General features: G+C 41.1%; 1 protein-coding gene across 2 annotated transcripts in view; it reads right to left on the bottom strand.

Annotated features, from left to right (window-relative positions):
• CFDP1 (craniofacial development protein 1) overlaps positions 1-15987 on the bottom strand; it is a 124818-nt gene that overhangs the window by 95618 nt on the left and 13213 nt on the right. For both annotated transcript variants that reach the window (XM_047835416.1, XM_047835417.1), the window contains one exon: positions 4660-4779. In XM_047835416.1, the coding sequence (XP_047691372.1) occupies positions 4660-4779 (120 nt within the window). The remainder of the gene's footprint in view (positions 1-4659; positions 4780-15987) is intronic.

The raw sequence follows: 15987 nt of genomic DNA, 5'->3' as shown, positions 1-15987 counted from the left end.
ATGGGAAAACAATGTTTTTCACTCTTATGTTTTATTGCTTCAGGCCATTCCCAATCTATAAGGAGGCAACTAAATAGTAAGCCCTTAATAAAATAAGGTGATACCTTGCAGCTAGGATTATAAACCTGTACAAGTCTGAGAGCCCGCTAGCAACCTACTGCTGGAAGAGGTGAGTAATAAATGTTAGGGTTGAAAGCAAGTAGTAAATGTGGGGGTGAAGGCTGACCCAGCCAAATACCCATGAAAGCTGGATTCAAAGGTCATCGGTGCTGGAATGAGGGCTAGGGGGAGACTGGGGGTGCTGGCAGGAGGAGCGGAGGGCAAGAAATGGATCAAGAGGTTAGAACAATAGAACTGTGGAAATTTAGACACGCTAAGCAGAGTACTGGGCTTTCTACAACCAACTGTAGAGAACGCTTCTTATCATCTCTGATTCCTGCCTCTAATTAAAATTGGGTGTTTGATTTACTTCATTCCCAAAGCACAAACTTTGGCTTTTTATAGCCCAAGCAGTGTACTATTTTAAACATGTAGAGGAAATGCATTTTCAGTTACAAACATTTGCTCCTGTGAATCTGTTCTTACTTGCTAGCAAAGGATGTGAGACAGGATGTTTTACCCTCCTGCTCTGGTTTTCCTGTATTGCTTAAATCTGTTTAGAGAGAAGAAAAATAAACAAATAAAGTGTTTTTGTTGGACAAATCTATAAACTAAAGCAACTCCAAAAATGAAAATGAAAAACATCTGCAGAAAGTATTACAATAATTTTCTTTTAATCAACTGGATTATCCCTACAGATTCTTCTCCTGAAAAGACTTCCCACGCCAGGCACGCACAGCCGGCAGCAGATACTAATATCTGCACTGATAAAATGTGCCCACGTAGACCCTCCAGATCAGATGAATTCCTCTTGACCATCTTTTCCCAAGTACAATTACAACTGGAGAAGCTTTCTGAGATACATTTCAGGAAGATGATCATGCCAACCTTGAAGGCCATCTCCTGGATTTATTTAGAAATTCAAGGTGTACTACATCAGAATTAAATGTGTCCCCATTTTCACGTACAACTCTAAACACGTTGTTTACCCAGGCAGACGCACTCTTGTAATCTGTTACATTCCATTACAGCACTCAAAGAAACAGATTTTAATTAAATTTTACTTGACCCTTTCATAAGGGAGTCAGAAGTCTGTTCATCTAATGAAAAGCGTTTTACCTGTAGGCCCTTCCACATTCTGTCTGTACTTCTGTTCTCTGCCCCAGATGCTGTCATTTACGGACAGCCGGAGAGAGACCCTCTTCTTCAAACCTAGTCAGGCTCCTTTGAGCCCTCTCCTCAACGAGGCCTCAATCTCGGCTCCAATCTTTGTTGGGCTTGTATCTGAGCAATTTAGCCCAATTTCAGCAAGAATCCTACTAGGCCAGCTTTAAGAGAATTCCCCACTCTTGGTATCTGATGAAGCTCTTCATTCCCCAGCCTTGATGTGTAAGCACTCGGCCTGCCTTCAGCAAGAATCCCGTTAGGTCGGCTTAGCGAGAATCTCCCTATCCTTGGTGTCTCTTAGTAATTCCATCCTCTGACACCCTCTCCACTGCCCTCATCCTGGCTCCCTGGCCATAAATTCCCAACTGTCTTTGCTGTACTGACAGCTGAGCCCAATCTCTCTACGTTACTGGGATAGTCTTGACACTTGCTGCAATAATCCTGAGTGAGTTTTCCTAACCATTTTAACAACTATCAGAATGGAATGCCCTGGTAAGAGATGGGAGAGAAGGAGGAGTGAGAGATCTAGGTATTTATGTCCCTGGCTTCCCCCTGGAGAATCCACTGCTCAAGTGAAGGTCTCAGCTCCCATCACGAGGCCCTCCCTGCCTCCAGTATCAAAACTGTTCCCCCTTTTGCCCCCTTTAGGTCTAGGGGAGGTAATGGAGCCTCATTCTTACTAGCCCCAGGCTCACCATACTATTCCATCCCTGTGGTTTTTCATCACTTTGTGAGTTATTAAACTCTCCTCAAAGCATCCTACTTTGACAATGCCATCTGTTTCCTGCTGGGTCTCCCTGATACAGATACCATTTCAGCAATTTATCCTTGAGAGCTATTAGCTCTTTCTAAGAAAGGAAGGCATAGATATAGAATGCTGTGAGATTTCCATGAGTGACTTAGTGACTTAAACAAGATGACCCTGTTAAGCTCCCACTTTCTCCCTCCTCTAGTTATCTTCGTAATTATAGTAACAGAGTGTTTTCTGAAACACACACAGTTTCCAAGGAGAATCTCTAAGCATCAATAGGGGATTATTTAAAGAAATACCAAGCGATTAGAAGTAAAAATTGTGCTAGGTGAAATGAACTATGCTAGGACGCTAAGGTACAAGAAACTTTGCATTTCTACCTGGTACTTGATCCACAGGTAACTTTTACAGTAACACTTAATAAATGCAAGAGACACCGTTTACTAATACCAGACATAAGCCTGGTAACCCAAGTAAAACCTGCAGAAGACTGTCTATGTAACTTGGGAGTATCTGTCAATTCAGATTATAGATTCTGAAATCAGTTCAGTGGCCCATGACATTTTAAGTGACACTTATTATACACAATCATGTAAAACAGAAAATCAGAATTCACCATACGTCGTACAGGTAAATATTTCACCAAACTTTATTTCACTTTCTTACACACCTATATTTACAAGCATAGTATAGAGTACTGTAAAATGTATTCCTTACCGTGAGTGGCAGTCAATAAAGTCTGAAAGCTACTGGTCTGAAGAGAATCCCTTTCAAACAACTTAATTATAAGGCTAAAAACATGCTGTTTCAGCCTAGAGCCTCACATTTTTTGAAATCTCAACCCGTACTAAAAATATCATTTGTCACTCAGCATAGCTGCATCAATAACCAAAATAAAAATTTTATGAAACAATACTTACCATATAATACAGTATGATATTTTTTTATCCCATTTTCTTTCTTTCTTTCTTTCTTTCTTTTTTTTTTAAGTAGGCTCCTTGCTGGGTGTGGAGCCCAATGCGGGGCTTGAACTCATGACCCTGAGAGATCAAAACCTGAGCTGAGATCAAGAGTCAATTGCTTAAATGACTAAGCCACCCAGGAGCCCCAGTTTCTTTTGAACAATGATTGCAAACCATAGCTTGAAAGCTACTGGCCTAAAATATTAACAGGGCCAGTGTGGAGAACTCTGCTCACATCACTCTGTTCACATCGTTTCCGCCGTGGTAGCAAGCTCTCAAATCCCTTTCCTTCTCAGGTTTCGGTGTAACTGCTACATGACTTCTGGTACCCACTCGCTCCAGTGGGAGAGAAACACATGGAATAAGGAGCAGATAAAGAGGCCGGGGCAGATGCGGACACGGCCTGGCCACGTCCTCGTGCTCACCATCACGGCACACCTGGAGAGCAGGATCTTCCTCAAACACCTGAACTCACAGCCTGAGCGAGGCAGGCATGCAGAAGCAGCCCTGAGCCAGTGACAGGTGGAAGCCAGAGGGTAACTATTCCAGTCTCCTCACCCTCTTTGAGCTGTTCACCACCATCCTGAGATGCCTAGCAAAACCAAGTGAGTACCAGCCACTACCGGCAGTAACCTGCTAGAACATACATCCCGGCCAGGCTGCATTCTCAGCCTTTCCCACCTCCTTCCAGAAGCCCTGGAGTCACCTCTCACATCAATGACTCGTACTCAAACCTTTGTCTCAGGGTCTGCTTCTGGGTAAACGCAACCTAGATGAGCACACACCCGGTTACACAGCACTGTCTGGGGCCAGGGCTGCAAAGATGAGAAAGGACCGTCCTAGAAAAGCCCATAGTCTGATAAGAAAACCGACAATTTTTGTTTTTTAATGTAAAAACCCAGACAAAACTTTACCGCTCGTAGCGACGAGATAGGTAGGTATGTTTAGGGAGGGAAGGAAGAAGTGACAGACTGTGACCGAAGGGTCGGAGAAGCCCCTGGAAGTGACCTGTTCCACCTCAAACCCTCCAGGACACAGGCCTTCCCACAGAAGTCAGCGGCTGGCCAATGGGCACTGGCCCCGGGCCGGGATCCGCATTCCCGTGCCTGTATGCTAGCGCCCTGCCTTCTCATATTGGCCGTGATGCTTTACATCTTACATACGTGTTAAGAGGAAGGGAATTTTTATTTCCTCCAAAGGAAAACATTCAACTCTTCGCTAAAAATAACTCAAGTAATATGGAAAATATGAAGAAAGAAAAATTATTAAGTTCCTGACAACGCGCTAAGAGAATTATTTGTAAATCAGCTTTGACCTTCCTATGTTCCTTTGAGGTCCTTGGGGGATGGGACCGAGTACTCTATCCCAATTTCCACTAGAAGTTCTAATAAACTGCTGATATTTTCATACAAAAATGATTTTTAAAAGTAAAGTCTACTACATGTTCAGCTCTGTGGACAACATTGGAAATCAGCACTTTTTTCAGGCTGGAATCAAACGAGAAACCTAAGGCTAATTTTCCTTTGCATCTTCCATTTTGGCGACTATTTCAGGAAAGGCAAAGCGGCAGCAGAATTCCTGCTGTGGGGAAGCGAGTCCCACGAGCTAAAGGGGGTCCGTGTCCTGAAAGCCGCTTCGCCAGCCGCCAGGCGCACCTGAGGCCGAGAGCAGGACACTCACCCGGACCCCGCAGGGAGTGGCGGCACAGCTGCGGGGCCAGCCGCCTGTGGCTTTTCTTTCTCGTTTTGCTTGAAGAAAGATTTGGCTTCTTTAGATGTTGCATCCACTTCCTTAGTCACCCTGCAAGGAAGCAGATGTCAAGTTTACAAGAAGAATAAAAAGAGAGAAACAAAATCTAAGGGGAATAAATGACACTAAGAAAGGAAAACACCCACCGAGCTTACGATGAGTTCTGGCTACTGAGTGAGGTTTCTGATTCAAGTCCACTACAACAGTTCTAAAGAAAGGCATTTTTCCCTTACTAAGTGAACAACAACGAATGTACCTCATGTCCCTAAAATCCCCTCCATTACTTCTGCCAGAAGGCCACACGCTCCCGCAGTCACTGCTGACTCATAGCCCCTGTGGCTACCGACGTGATGGCTGAGAAGGCTCTGCCACTCACCTCACGTGGAGATGAGGACTCCTATTTAAAGGTCTAGTAAAAGTTGGATTAGGGAGATGGAATATTTGGGAGGAAAACACTACATTATTTCAAGAAGAGCAACAGTATAAACGATTGGAAATACTCCGCAGAATGCCCCTATTTTACAGCTAAAATAACTGAAAGATGAAACAAAATACCTTAAAACTGGCTAGATCAACACCCATTTGGGAGTGGAAAAAAGCTACAGGATTGAGAATCCTGTCCAATTTCAAACCTGGAAAAATGGTCCTCAACAAAACTGAGTCCTAAAAGGATCAAATAAGGTTATCTACACTGTCTGAAATCTCCGCTAAAGAGAGAAGTGTCTAATGCCTGCTCAGTCTTGCCAAGTCAATAAAAACATCTGAGGAATTTTGTTTAAATTCCAATCTATCTGTAGGAGGGCCCAAGATTAAGGTCATCGTACTCTAAATGTTCAACCAGGTCCTCCAGTAAACTGGCCACGAATAATGGCAGGTGAATCCAATAAATTCCATCTTTGCAGGAATGTAAACCTGTCTCTTCTCTCCTTCCATCCAGGCTTCTTGGGAGCAGAAGCAAGTTTTCTTATTGAGAGCCATCTCATTCCTGCATTCAGCGCTGTGACACCTACTCAAGCGGCACAGAGTAAGAGTTGGAGAGTTTTGTATTGAGAATCTTCACCGGGAAAGACTGGCAAGTTAATCTTGAGGGGTGACTTAAAGCAACACTACCTTCTGTTACTCTCCTGCCCACATTCTTGCGATGGCTCAGTATTACTCAGAGGATCAAATATAAATTGCCAAACCTCCCATTCAAGACCCTCCAAAATCTGGTCCTACCTTACTCTTTATCAGGCTTAATGGGTGTGTGTGTCTCTCTACTCTCCCAATGAACTTCTCAGTAATGAGAGTCAAGAGTCAAAAACAGGACGGAGAATTTATACCACAGATTAGATCATCATTCAGCAAATATACACTCCTTTCCTGTTAAGCAAGAAGAAACTTGTCTAACCCCCTGATGTTGAGCTTGGGCACATGCTTCAATGGTCAATGAGATGTCTGACAGGAAAGGTTTAACGTGTCTGTGCTCTTTCACTTCCCCCTTGAGTTCCCCACGTTTGGCCCCATAAGAAGAATACGCCTCAAGCTGGTCCAAGATGGCTGAAAGACACACACTGCAGATCTGAATCCAACAAGCAGCTTAGAGCCAAATCCAGATCAGCTGAACCCCAGATACTCAGAAACACACAGGCAACAAACAAATGCTTGTTGTATACCAGAGTTTTGGGGATGGTTTGTCACACAGTGTTTCTGTTGCAATGGCTGACACATTTACATTTCATGAGCAAGAAACAGGAAATCTAAGGAGTTAAGTCACTTTTCCAAGACTGTCCAGAGATTAAGCAGCAATGCTAGAGAAAACTCCATACTAGACTCTGTTTCTCAAAGATGGTTGCCACAACCCATTCTACATGCTCTTCCAAAACCCGACATCACCTCAACGAGAAGGGAGGTATAGGGCACCCCCTCCTTTTAATCAGGTGGGCCTTTGTGCTGCCAATTTACAGAGTTCGGTGGAGGTGGCACTACATGACTCCTGAGGCTAGCTGAGAAGATGACACAGCTCTTACCTGGCGCTCTCTCTTGAGAATGCAACCTCTAAACCTCAAGTTACCATGCAAGATGCCTGGCTCCTCTGGTCCACCACGCTACGCAGAACATACAGGAAGACCACACAGAAAGGGCCTGAAGAGCGTGCTCCGGTCCAGGCCTAAGACATGAGAACAAGGAAACTTTCGAGGTGGCTTCATATCCAGCCACTAACTACAACTGCTTGACACCCTGCGCGAGAGCTGCCTGAGCCCAGCTATCCTCCAGAACTATGAGAAATTACAATAAAACAATTGTTTTATGCCACTAAACTCTGAAGTAATTCCTTACACTGCTATACAGGCAACCAAAACAAACCCACACCCAAACCTAAACCTTAATGTAGAGTCCCAGGGTACTGGACTAAAAAGAGTTGCTTTGCATCTCCTTGCCCTGGGTAGAATCTGGGGGCAGACCTGAGACAGCTCATTAAGAACAAGTGGATACTCAGTACGCCTGGGTGGCTCACTCGGTAAAGCGTCTGACTTCCACTCAGGTCATGATCTCACGGCTCGTGGGTTCGAGCCCCATAGTGGGCTCTGTGCTGACAGCTCAGAGCCTGGAGCCTGCTTCGGATTCTGTGTCTCCCTCTCTCTCTGCCCTCCCCCCACTCATCTTCTCTTCCTCTCTCAAAAATAAACATTAAAAAAATTTTTTTTTAAGGAACAAGCAGATACTTGCACTTAGAAATGATGGTCTGAACACACACTTGATTCTCCACTCCCTACTACACAGTGGTAAATAAATTTACAAAGGGCAAAATTACACAAGGATACGATGAAAAGATGCAACAGAAAGAAGATGTCACTCAAATTTTCTAAAGGTAGAAAGTAAAGAAACAAGTAGAAATTGGCTTTGGTTTTTGTTTTCTCTGACCTAAGCCTATAGCCATACGGAACGGCGAACAAGCAAGCCGATTTGTACTACGCTATTCCAGAATGGCTCAGTAAATTGAAATACCAGGAACCTTTGAAGGGAGAAGGAGAGGAGCAGGGCTAACATGAGTTGCAAGTCTGTATCAGGAGCAACTAGATCCCAGACCCCCTTCTTGAACCTCATACCATATGCTGTCCCCCATCCAACCTGGCAAAACCCCATTACTCGCTGGAGAAATGAAAACCACAGAATTTCCAAACTCATTGGGCAGGGCTGAAGTCTCATTGTGAAAACAGGGTAATTAAATGAAAATCTATTTATTCACTCTTCCCTTACCACAGCAACCTCGAAAGCTCCACACGGCTGAGTTAGTTACAGGATGGAGGGCTGCCCACGTGGACTGGACTTGGCACCAGTAAGAAATATGCATATAGAGCTGACCCTCGAACAACATGGGGTCAGGAGCACCGACCCCCCACACACCTGAAAATATGCGTATAAGCTCTTACTTCCCCAAACTTAACTACTAATAGCCTACTGTTGGTAGGAGGCCTTACTGATAACATAAACGATTTCACATATTTTGTGTATTACACCATTTTCTTATAATAAAGTAAGCTAAAGAGAAAAAAAACATTACAAAAATCACACAAGAAAAAATACACACTGAAGCGGACCCACACTTCAAACCTGTGCTGTTCAAAGGGTCAACTGTACTGTGTTAAGCTGCTGAGTTTCTGGGTTTGTTTCCACAGCATAGCCTAGCATAGCTTCATGATTATTATCAACTGAATAGGAATTTCAGAAAAAGAGAAAATACGTTAGAGGTTGTCAACAAAAAAAGAAACTTTACTACTGACTTCCCACAGCATAGCTGACATCGCAAATTTTAAGATCCACATCAAGGCACATCACTGTAAGATCTTAGAATGTGCACAATAACAGATGAAGATCAAGCGGTCCAAGCTATAAGGAAAGTAAAAGAAGCCTTTCTGCAAAGCATGTTTTGTTTTGTTCACTTGTTTTACCACAGCAGTGACAAAGCCCTTGCCATGGCCGCCTAAAGCAATTTGGTCAACAGTTTCTGAAAAGCAACCTAGACCCTAGATCCAGGAGCTGTGTTAGGTATGGAACGTATAAATAAAAATATATACATAGTCTCTGCCCTTTAGGGGCTCACAGTCCATCAGGACAGCCAACCATGAAATAAATCATGACAACACAGGATTTATAGTAAGTTCCACAAAGAAACCATGAAAAAAGCATAGCCTATGGGAGTATCTCTGTTAGTTTCTTAATGCCAAGGTCCTTTCCACAGTCACAAAGAAATGACATCTATAAACTGTTATGTTTCTCTCAGGGACTTTAGGAATCAACAAGAAAAAACATAAGCAGACTTTTACTCTTCATTGATAGTTATGTCTGGAAGAAATCCATTTTTTTAAAAATTCTTTTTAATGTTTATTTTTCTTTTTTTTTTTAAAGTCTTAATTATTTTATTTTATTTTTTTAAATTTTTTTTTCAACATTTATTTATTTTTGGGACAGAGAGAGACAGAGCATGAACGGGGGAGGGGCAGAGAGAGAGGGAGACACAGAATCGGAAACAGGCTCCAGGCTCCGAGCCATCAGCCCAGAGCCCGATGCGGGGCTCGAACTCACGGACCGCGAGATCGTGACCTGGCTGAAGTCGGACGCTTAACCGACTGCACCACCCAGGCGCCCCTTTAATGTTTATTTTTCAAAGAGAGAGACAGAGCACAAATGGGGGAGGCGCAGAGAGAGGGAGACACAAGATCTGAAGCAGGCTCCAGGCTCCTAGATGTCAGCACAGAGCCTGACACGGGGCTCGAACTCGTGAATGGCGAGATCATGACCTGAGCCAAAGTCAGATGCTTAACTCACTAAGCCACCCAAGTGCCCCTGGAAGAAATCCATTTTTAATAATCAGTAAGAACTTCAGCTCTCAAAATATCTTCTTCAAGGAAGAGAACAGTTAGGGGTGCCTGGGTGGCTCAGTCAGTTAAGCATCCAATTCTGGGTCTCCCCTCAGGTCATGATCTCACAGAGGCCAAGCCCCTAACAGGCTCTACATTGACAGCCAGGGAGCCTGCTTGGGATTCTCTCTTTCTCTGCCCCTCCACAGCTCGCGTACACAAACTGTCTTAAAACAAATAAATAGGGGCACCTGGGTGGTTCAGTTAGTTAAGCGTCTGACTTCATCTCAGGTCATGATCTCATGGTTCATGAGTTTGAGCCCCGTGTCAGGCTCTGTGCTAACAGCTCAGAGCCTGAAGCTTCAAATTCTGGGTCTCTCTCTCTCTCTCTCTCTCTCTGCCCCTCACCCACTCATGCTGTCTCTGTGTCTCAAAAATAAACATTAAAAAAAATTAAATAAACTTAAAAAAAAAAAAAAAAGGACAACAGTTAAATTATAGACCACTTCAAATATACAAGAGGGAACCCTGACAGGAAACACCCACTATTAGCAATAGTCAGTTCAAGCGTTATCAGCAGAAATGTCATTTTAACTTCATTTCACTTCCTCAGAACTTCCTAAAAAGTCTTTATTTAGGCAGAAACTTTCCATGACTGGCCTTTTCCAAAAGGTGAATCATTTGGGAAAGTCTGAGCTAACTGGCTCAGCTGGTTATGTGATACAGAAGAATAAAAACTACTATTTTCCTGGGGTGCCTGGGTGGCTGAGTCAGTTAAATGTCCGACTTCCGCTCAGGTCATGATCTCAAGACTTGTTGAGTTCGAGCCCCACGTCAAGCTCTGTGCTACAGCTCAGAGCCTGAAGCATGCTTCAGAATGAATGAATGAATCAATCTCTCTCTCTCTCTCTGTCACTCTCTCTCACTCTGCCTCCCCCACTGGTGCTTTGCCTCTCTCTCAAAAATAAATAAATAAACATTAAAAAACAAACAAACAATTTTTCCTCATTCCTAAAGGATTACAAGCTACACATTTTTCAAGGGCAAAGAAAACAAAACAAAAAGATAAAAATCCAAAGCTTAATCATTAAGACATAATTAAACATAAAAAACTAACTTTGTGCCAACACTACCTTATGCTTATACTTATAAATTCTTACAGTCATCACTAGCTCTTTCTCACATTTCTTAGATGCAGTAATGCTCTTAACTTGATACAAAGGGAAAAAGAAAAAGCAGAATAATGACATCAAGGGATTAAAAGATATGCTCAAATCCATATGTCAGGTTTGCATCTGGCTGTCAATTATAATTCAGGCCTCCCAAATTCCTATGTGAGGACTTCTTACAATACCTAAATTTTAAGTATAAATAATCTAAGTAAAAAAAAATCCTGCCAAATGCCAATTATTAACAGGGTTTTATTTTCTTTAGGAGGAAGGAGTTATAGAGAACGTTTGCTTGTCCCATTACGTATCTCTGCAATACACATTTTTTAAGTAAAAAATGTACATTACTTCTGAATATGAAATGTATACATGAGAATGTATACATTTGTAGGGGTAAAAAAAAGGTGCTTCCCTGAGCAATTTCTTTGTTTCTTTTTTTTTTAAAAGACATCATGCTGCCCTCTTCTGACAAATGATAGAAATAGCAGATTCCCAAATACCTATCCAGTACTTAAAATTCCCATCCCTTTGCTTTACAAAATCAAATAGGAAATTTGTGTCATTAATATAAATACTAATACATTCACAAAACTTATTTGATCAGAAAATTTAATGATTTCTCATAACAACAGTTATTTACCAGCTTTTCTTACTCCCTGTGTAGGGCTGATCATAAAGCTGTAAATCTTTCCTGGCTACCCTATATGACACATGGGAAATAATACAAGCCAAGAAAGAGTTCTAAAACTTTTTATATATTCCTAATGGTGTATCAAACACTTTCTGCATTATTTTGTACGATTTCCAAACCATTAAAGGCTTACTGTCAGTGTTCTGCTACCCTCTACTGGAAAACTCTATATATAGTTTCCAGTGTGATTTCTGGCAGCAAAATAACATTACTAATTCACATCATCAAGAACTATCTAATGGATCCCAAAATGATTGATTATCAGGGAAATGAGTGTCTTTACAATGGAGAATTCTGATAGATATTGCCTAAGTGGTCTAACTTACTGTTATTGATGTACTAGGAAGAAAAACATCACCTAGCATTTTTGTCTAGGTGACGAATATGAAGCCTATCATGAGTAAACTATGCAAAATTCCAAACTAAGGACCATCCCGCAAAACAGATGGACTCTTAAAAACATACAATTGCTGGGGCGCCTGGGTAGCTCAGTCAGTTAAGCGTCTGGCATCCACTCAGGTCATGATCTCACAGTTCGTGAGTTTGAGCTCTGTATCGGGCTCTGTGCTGACAGCTCAGAGCGTGGAGCCTGCCTTAGATTCTGTGTTCCCCTCTCTCTCTGCCCTCCCCGGCTTGAGCTCTGTTTGTCACTCACAAAAATAAACAAACATGGGGCGCCTGGGTGGCGCAGTCGGTTAAGTGTCCGACTTCAGCCAGGTCACGATCTCGCGGTCCGTGAGTTCGAGCCCCACGTCAGGCTCTGGGCTGATGGCTCAGAGCCTGGAGCCTGTTTCCGATTCTGTGTCTCCCTCTCTCTCTGCCCCTCCCCCGTTCATGCTCTGTCTCTCTCTGTCCCAAAAATAAATAAACGTTGAAAAAAAAAATAAAATAAAATAAAAAATAAAAAAAATAATAAACAAACATTAAAAAACAAAAACAAAAAAACATACAATCGACCCTTGAAAAAGCAGCAGTTAGGGGTGTTGCTACCTGCCCACCACATAGTCCAAAATCCACGTGTAACTTTTGACTGCCCCCAACTTAACCATTAAAAGGCTACTGTTAACTAGACACCTCACTGATAACATAAACAATTAACACACACTTTGCATATGTATTACATACTGTATTCTTACAATGAACTAAGCTAGAGAAAAGAAAATGTTACTAAGAAAATCATAAGGAAAATACATTTATGGTACTGTGCTGTACTTAGTGGAAACAAAAATCTACTTACAAATAGACCCATGTAGTTCAAACCTGTGTTGTCCAAGGGTCAACTCTATATACCAGCGTCACGAAATACTTAAATAAAAGGCTTAAAAAAAGGGCTTAACAAGAAAAGACTAAAAAGACTAAATGCAGAGTGTAATCTTGGATTAGATATTGGACTTGAACAAGAAATACAGCTATAAAAGAATTTATCATTGGAAAAACTGGTAAAAAACTTGAGTAGTATTGCATATAGAGCTACTTAAAATGTGGGCTACAAAACTAATTGTTATTGGTCCAATACAAGATGGGTACAGAAAATGTAAGTATTTGAAAATTTGTTTAGCAATCTGACAATGTCACAATATTCAAGACACGACTAGTGGACTCAATGAATACAGAACAATTTGGATACTGTCAAACTCGCAAGGTGGTCACATGTGACATCAGTGTATTAGTCACACACAGTGCAACGCTATCATGCGTGTGATAGTTTAGGGTTATTTTATCAAAACCCCAAAATGTGATAAAACATAAGCATTTATTTTTATAAATTATTTTTACAATCATTCTAATTGTTAACCAAGTGTGACTTTTTAAATTTATAGTTTAAAATTAAATTAAGACGGGGCCCCTGGATGGCTCAGTCAGTTAAGCATCCAACTTTGGCTCAGGTCTTGATCTCACAGTTCGTGGGTTCAAGGCCCGCTTCGGGCTCTGTGCTGACAGCTCAGAGCCTGGAGTCTGCTTCAGATTTTTTTGTCTCCCTCTCTCTCTGCCCCTCCCCCCACTCAGGCTTTCTCTTTCTCTGAAAAATGAATAAACCTTAAAAAAAATTTTTTTAAATAATTAAATTAAGAAAGTAAAATCAATATTATTTTCTTAATCCTAATGTAGTGATGGCAAAACAAGCCTCCCTGGGTATTTCTCTAAAGAAAACAAAGCTTTTCTGAGGGCAGCAGTAGTAAACCACGTGATGATGGAAGCAATTCCAAAGAAACAAGGCCAATCGAAGGTCAAACTGCTTTTACTTTATGAGCACTCATACACGGAGTTTGGTTTTTGATCATGTAGTGCTAAAACCATAGTGAGCTCTTTGCAGATGTTTTGGCTAATGAGGCAACGAATTCATCAAAACTTCATTGGTATTTATATACAAATCATAAATCCAAAATCAAAAGAATTCTTTGAAAGAAAGAGTACTGACCTAAAAAGCCAATAGAAACAGGTGCCAAATTCCATACATTAACGTTAATTAGTGTATTGTAGTCCTCCAAGAAAGAAGCACTTTTGGTTAACTAAAGAAGAATGAGCCACCGCCAAGACATCAGTCAGACTTTATGGAAGATGTCTGCTTGGAAAGCTTGGTGAATCTGTGATAAAGAAGGTGATTCAAGTACAACTTTCCAATAACACCACGGCTTGAAGGCTTCAAGATCTAGCTTATGATAGTGAGAATGATAATAAAGTTAGCAAAATGTTTTTTCAATGCATTTGAAGAATGCCAGGTTATTATTAACATGAAAATTATGATACATGTGTGATTTAAACATGAGGGTGATGCAAAGGATTCTTTTATCAGTTTCTGGTTGACAAACATTAACTGACACCAATCTGTATAATAAAACTAAGATTGCACTGTTAACAATGTGATTTGGATTTTAAGTGTATCGAAGAGTATGTTCTAATGGCACAGCTGCAAGACAGGAGAACAGATCAGATTAAGGAGCTTGTGCTAGAACATAAAATTAACACACTGCTTCCTTCACTGAGAAAAATCCTGCCACCAGAACAAACAACTCCACTGTTCTTAGTACAGCAGTAAAAATTGTAAATTATGTAAGGCTAATGCACTACATTTTTTCAATGCCTGTCTTTATATGTGTTAAGCTGAAAGCTGACCGGAAATGTACATATGTTATATCGCATGCTGAGGTACAATGGTTATGAAAGAGAAAAATGCTGTTGACAAGATGAGCTTCAGAATAAACTTAGTGTCTTTAAAAGAAAAACACCAGTTGGCCTCCAATTTTAAAGATCTCAATCAGACAGTATAACTTGGCTTATTTGTCTGACCTTTTGTATTTTTAATAATCTTGGTACTTCCATGCAAGGAAATGATTCAACATGATTTCAGTAGCAAATAAATTATAAATAAAAACGAAAGCCAGAAGCCTGGAAGAACAGAGTTTCTACAGATTAACATGTCTCACTGAAAGTTCTGAATTCCATTTTCTGTCAAAAGAATAGCCAGACACAGGGAATTCATGCATGCAGAATTCCTGTTTTCCACTGAAATATAACTTAAATTTAATTATAACCTGACAGGACAAATTGTTGGAATCGGCTACTGACGAAGCATTAAAGATAAACTTTGAAAATACAGTATCACTGCCTTCATTCCGTATAAAAGTAAAAATACAAATCTTGAACTTAACTGAAATAGTTTTAAAATCTGTATTTCCATCCTCACGAGAATATCTGTGAGATGGGTTTATGATGAGGATTATTAAGAAAAAGAAAGAAAGACATGGCGCCTGGATGGCTCAGTCGGTTAAGTGTCCAACTTCGGCTCAGGCCATGATCTCACAGTATGTGGGTTCAAAACTTGCGTCGGGCTCTATGCTGACAGCTCAGAGCCTAGAGTCTGCTTCGGATTCTGTGTCTCCCTCTCTCTCTGCTCCTACCCCACTCACGCTGTCTCTCTCTCTCTCAAAAATAAACATAGGGGCGCCTGGGTGGCGCAGTCGGTAAAAGCGTCCGACTTCAGCCAGGTCACGATCTCGCAGTCCGTGAGTTCGAGCCCCGCGTCAGGCTCTGGGCTGATGGCTTGGAGCCTGTTTCCGATTCTGTGTCTCCCTCTCTCTCTGCCCCTCCCCCGTCCATGCTCTGTCTCTCTCTGTCCCAAAAATAAATTAAAAACGTTGAAAAAAAAATTTTTTTAAATAAATAAATAAAAATAAAAAAATAAACATAAAAAAAAAAAACCCACAGAATTTACATATCCATTATCCTCCAGTAGTGCGAACATGTATCCATCATAGACACAATAAATTAACAAAGAAATGAGCTATTTTGTCACATTAAAAACTAAAAATTAATATATACAACTATGTATTCAAGGTGTGCATCTAGATGTGAAGTATTGAGAACTGATATTTTACTCCTGGCTTTTTGTTTTGTTTTTATTATAGAATAATGTAAACGTATAAACAGAACAGTGATTCCCTGTACTAATTATTTATACTCCCACCTTCAATAAACAGCATGCAGAACTATATAAATCTCTTCCTATTCCTATCTGATGTTCATTTAGACTATATTTATTGAAATGTATATTTGTTAT

Source organism: Prionailurus viverrinus, chromosome E2 (assembly GCF_022837055.1).
Source record: "Prionailurus viverrinus isolate Anna chromosome E2, UM_Priviv_1.0, whole genome shotgun sequence".
Lineage (NCBI taxonomy): Eukaryota > Metazoa > Chordata > Mammalia > Carnivora > Felidae > Prionailurus > Prionailurus viverrinus.
This window is presented reverse-complemented; position numbering and strand designations above follow the sequence as displayed.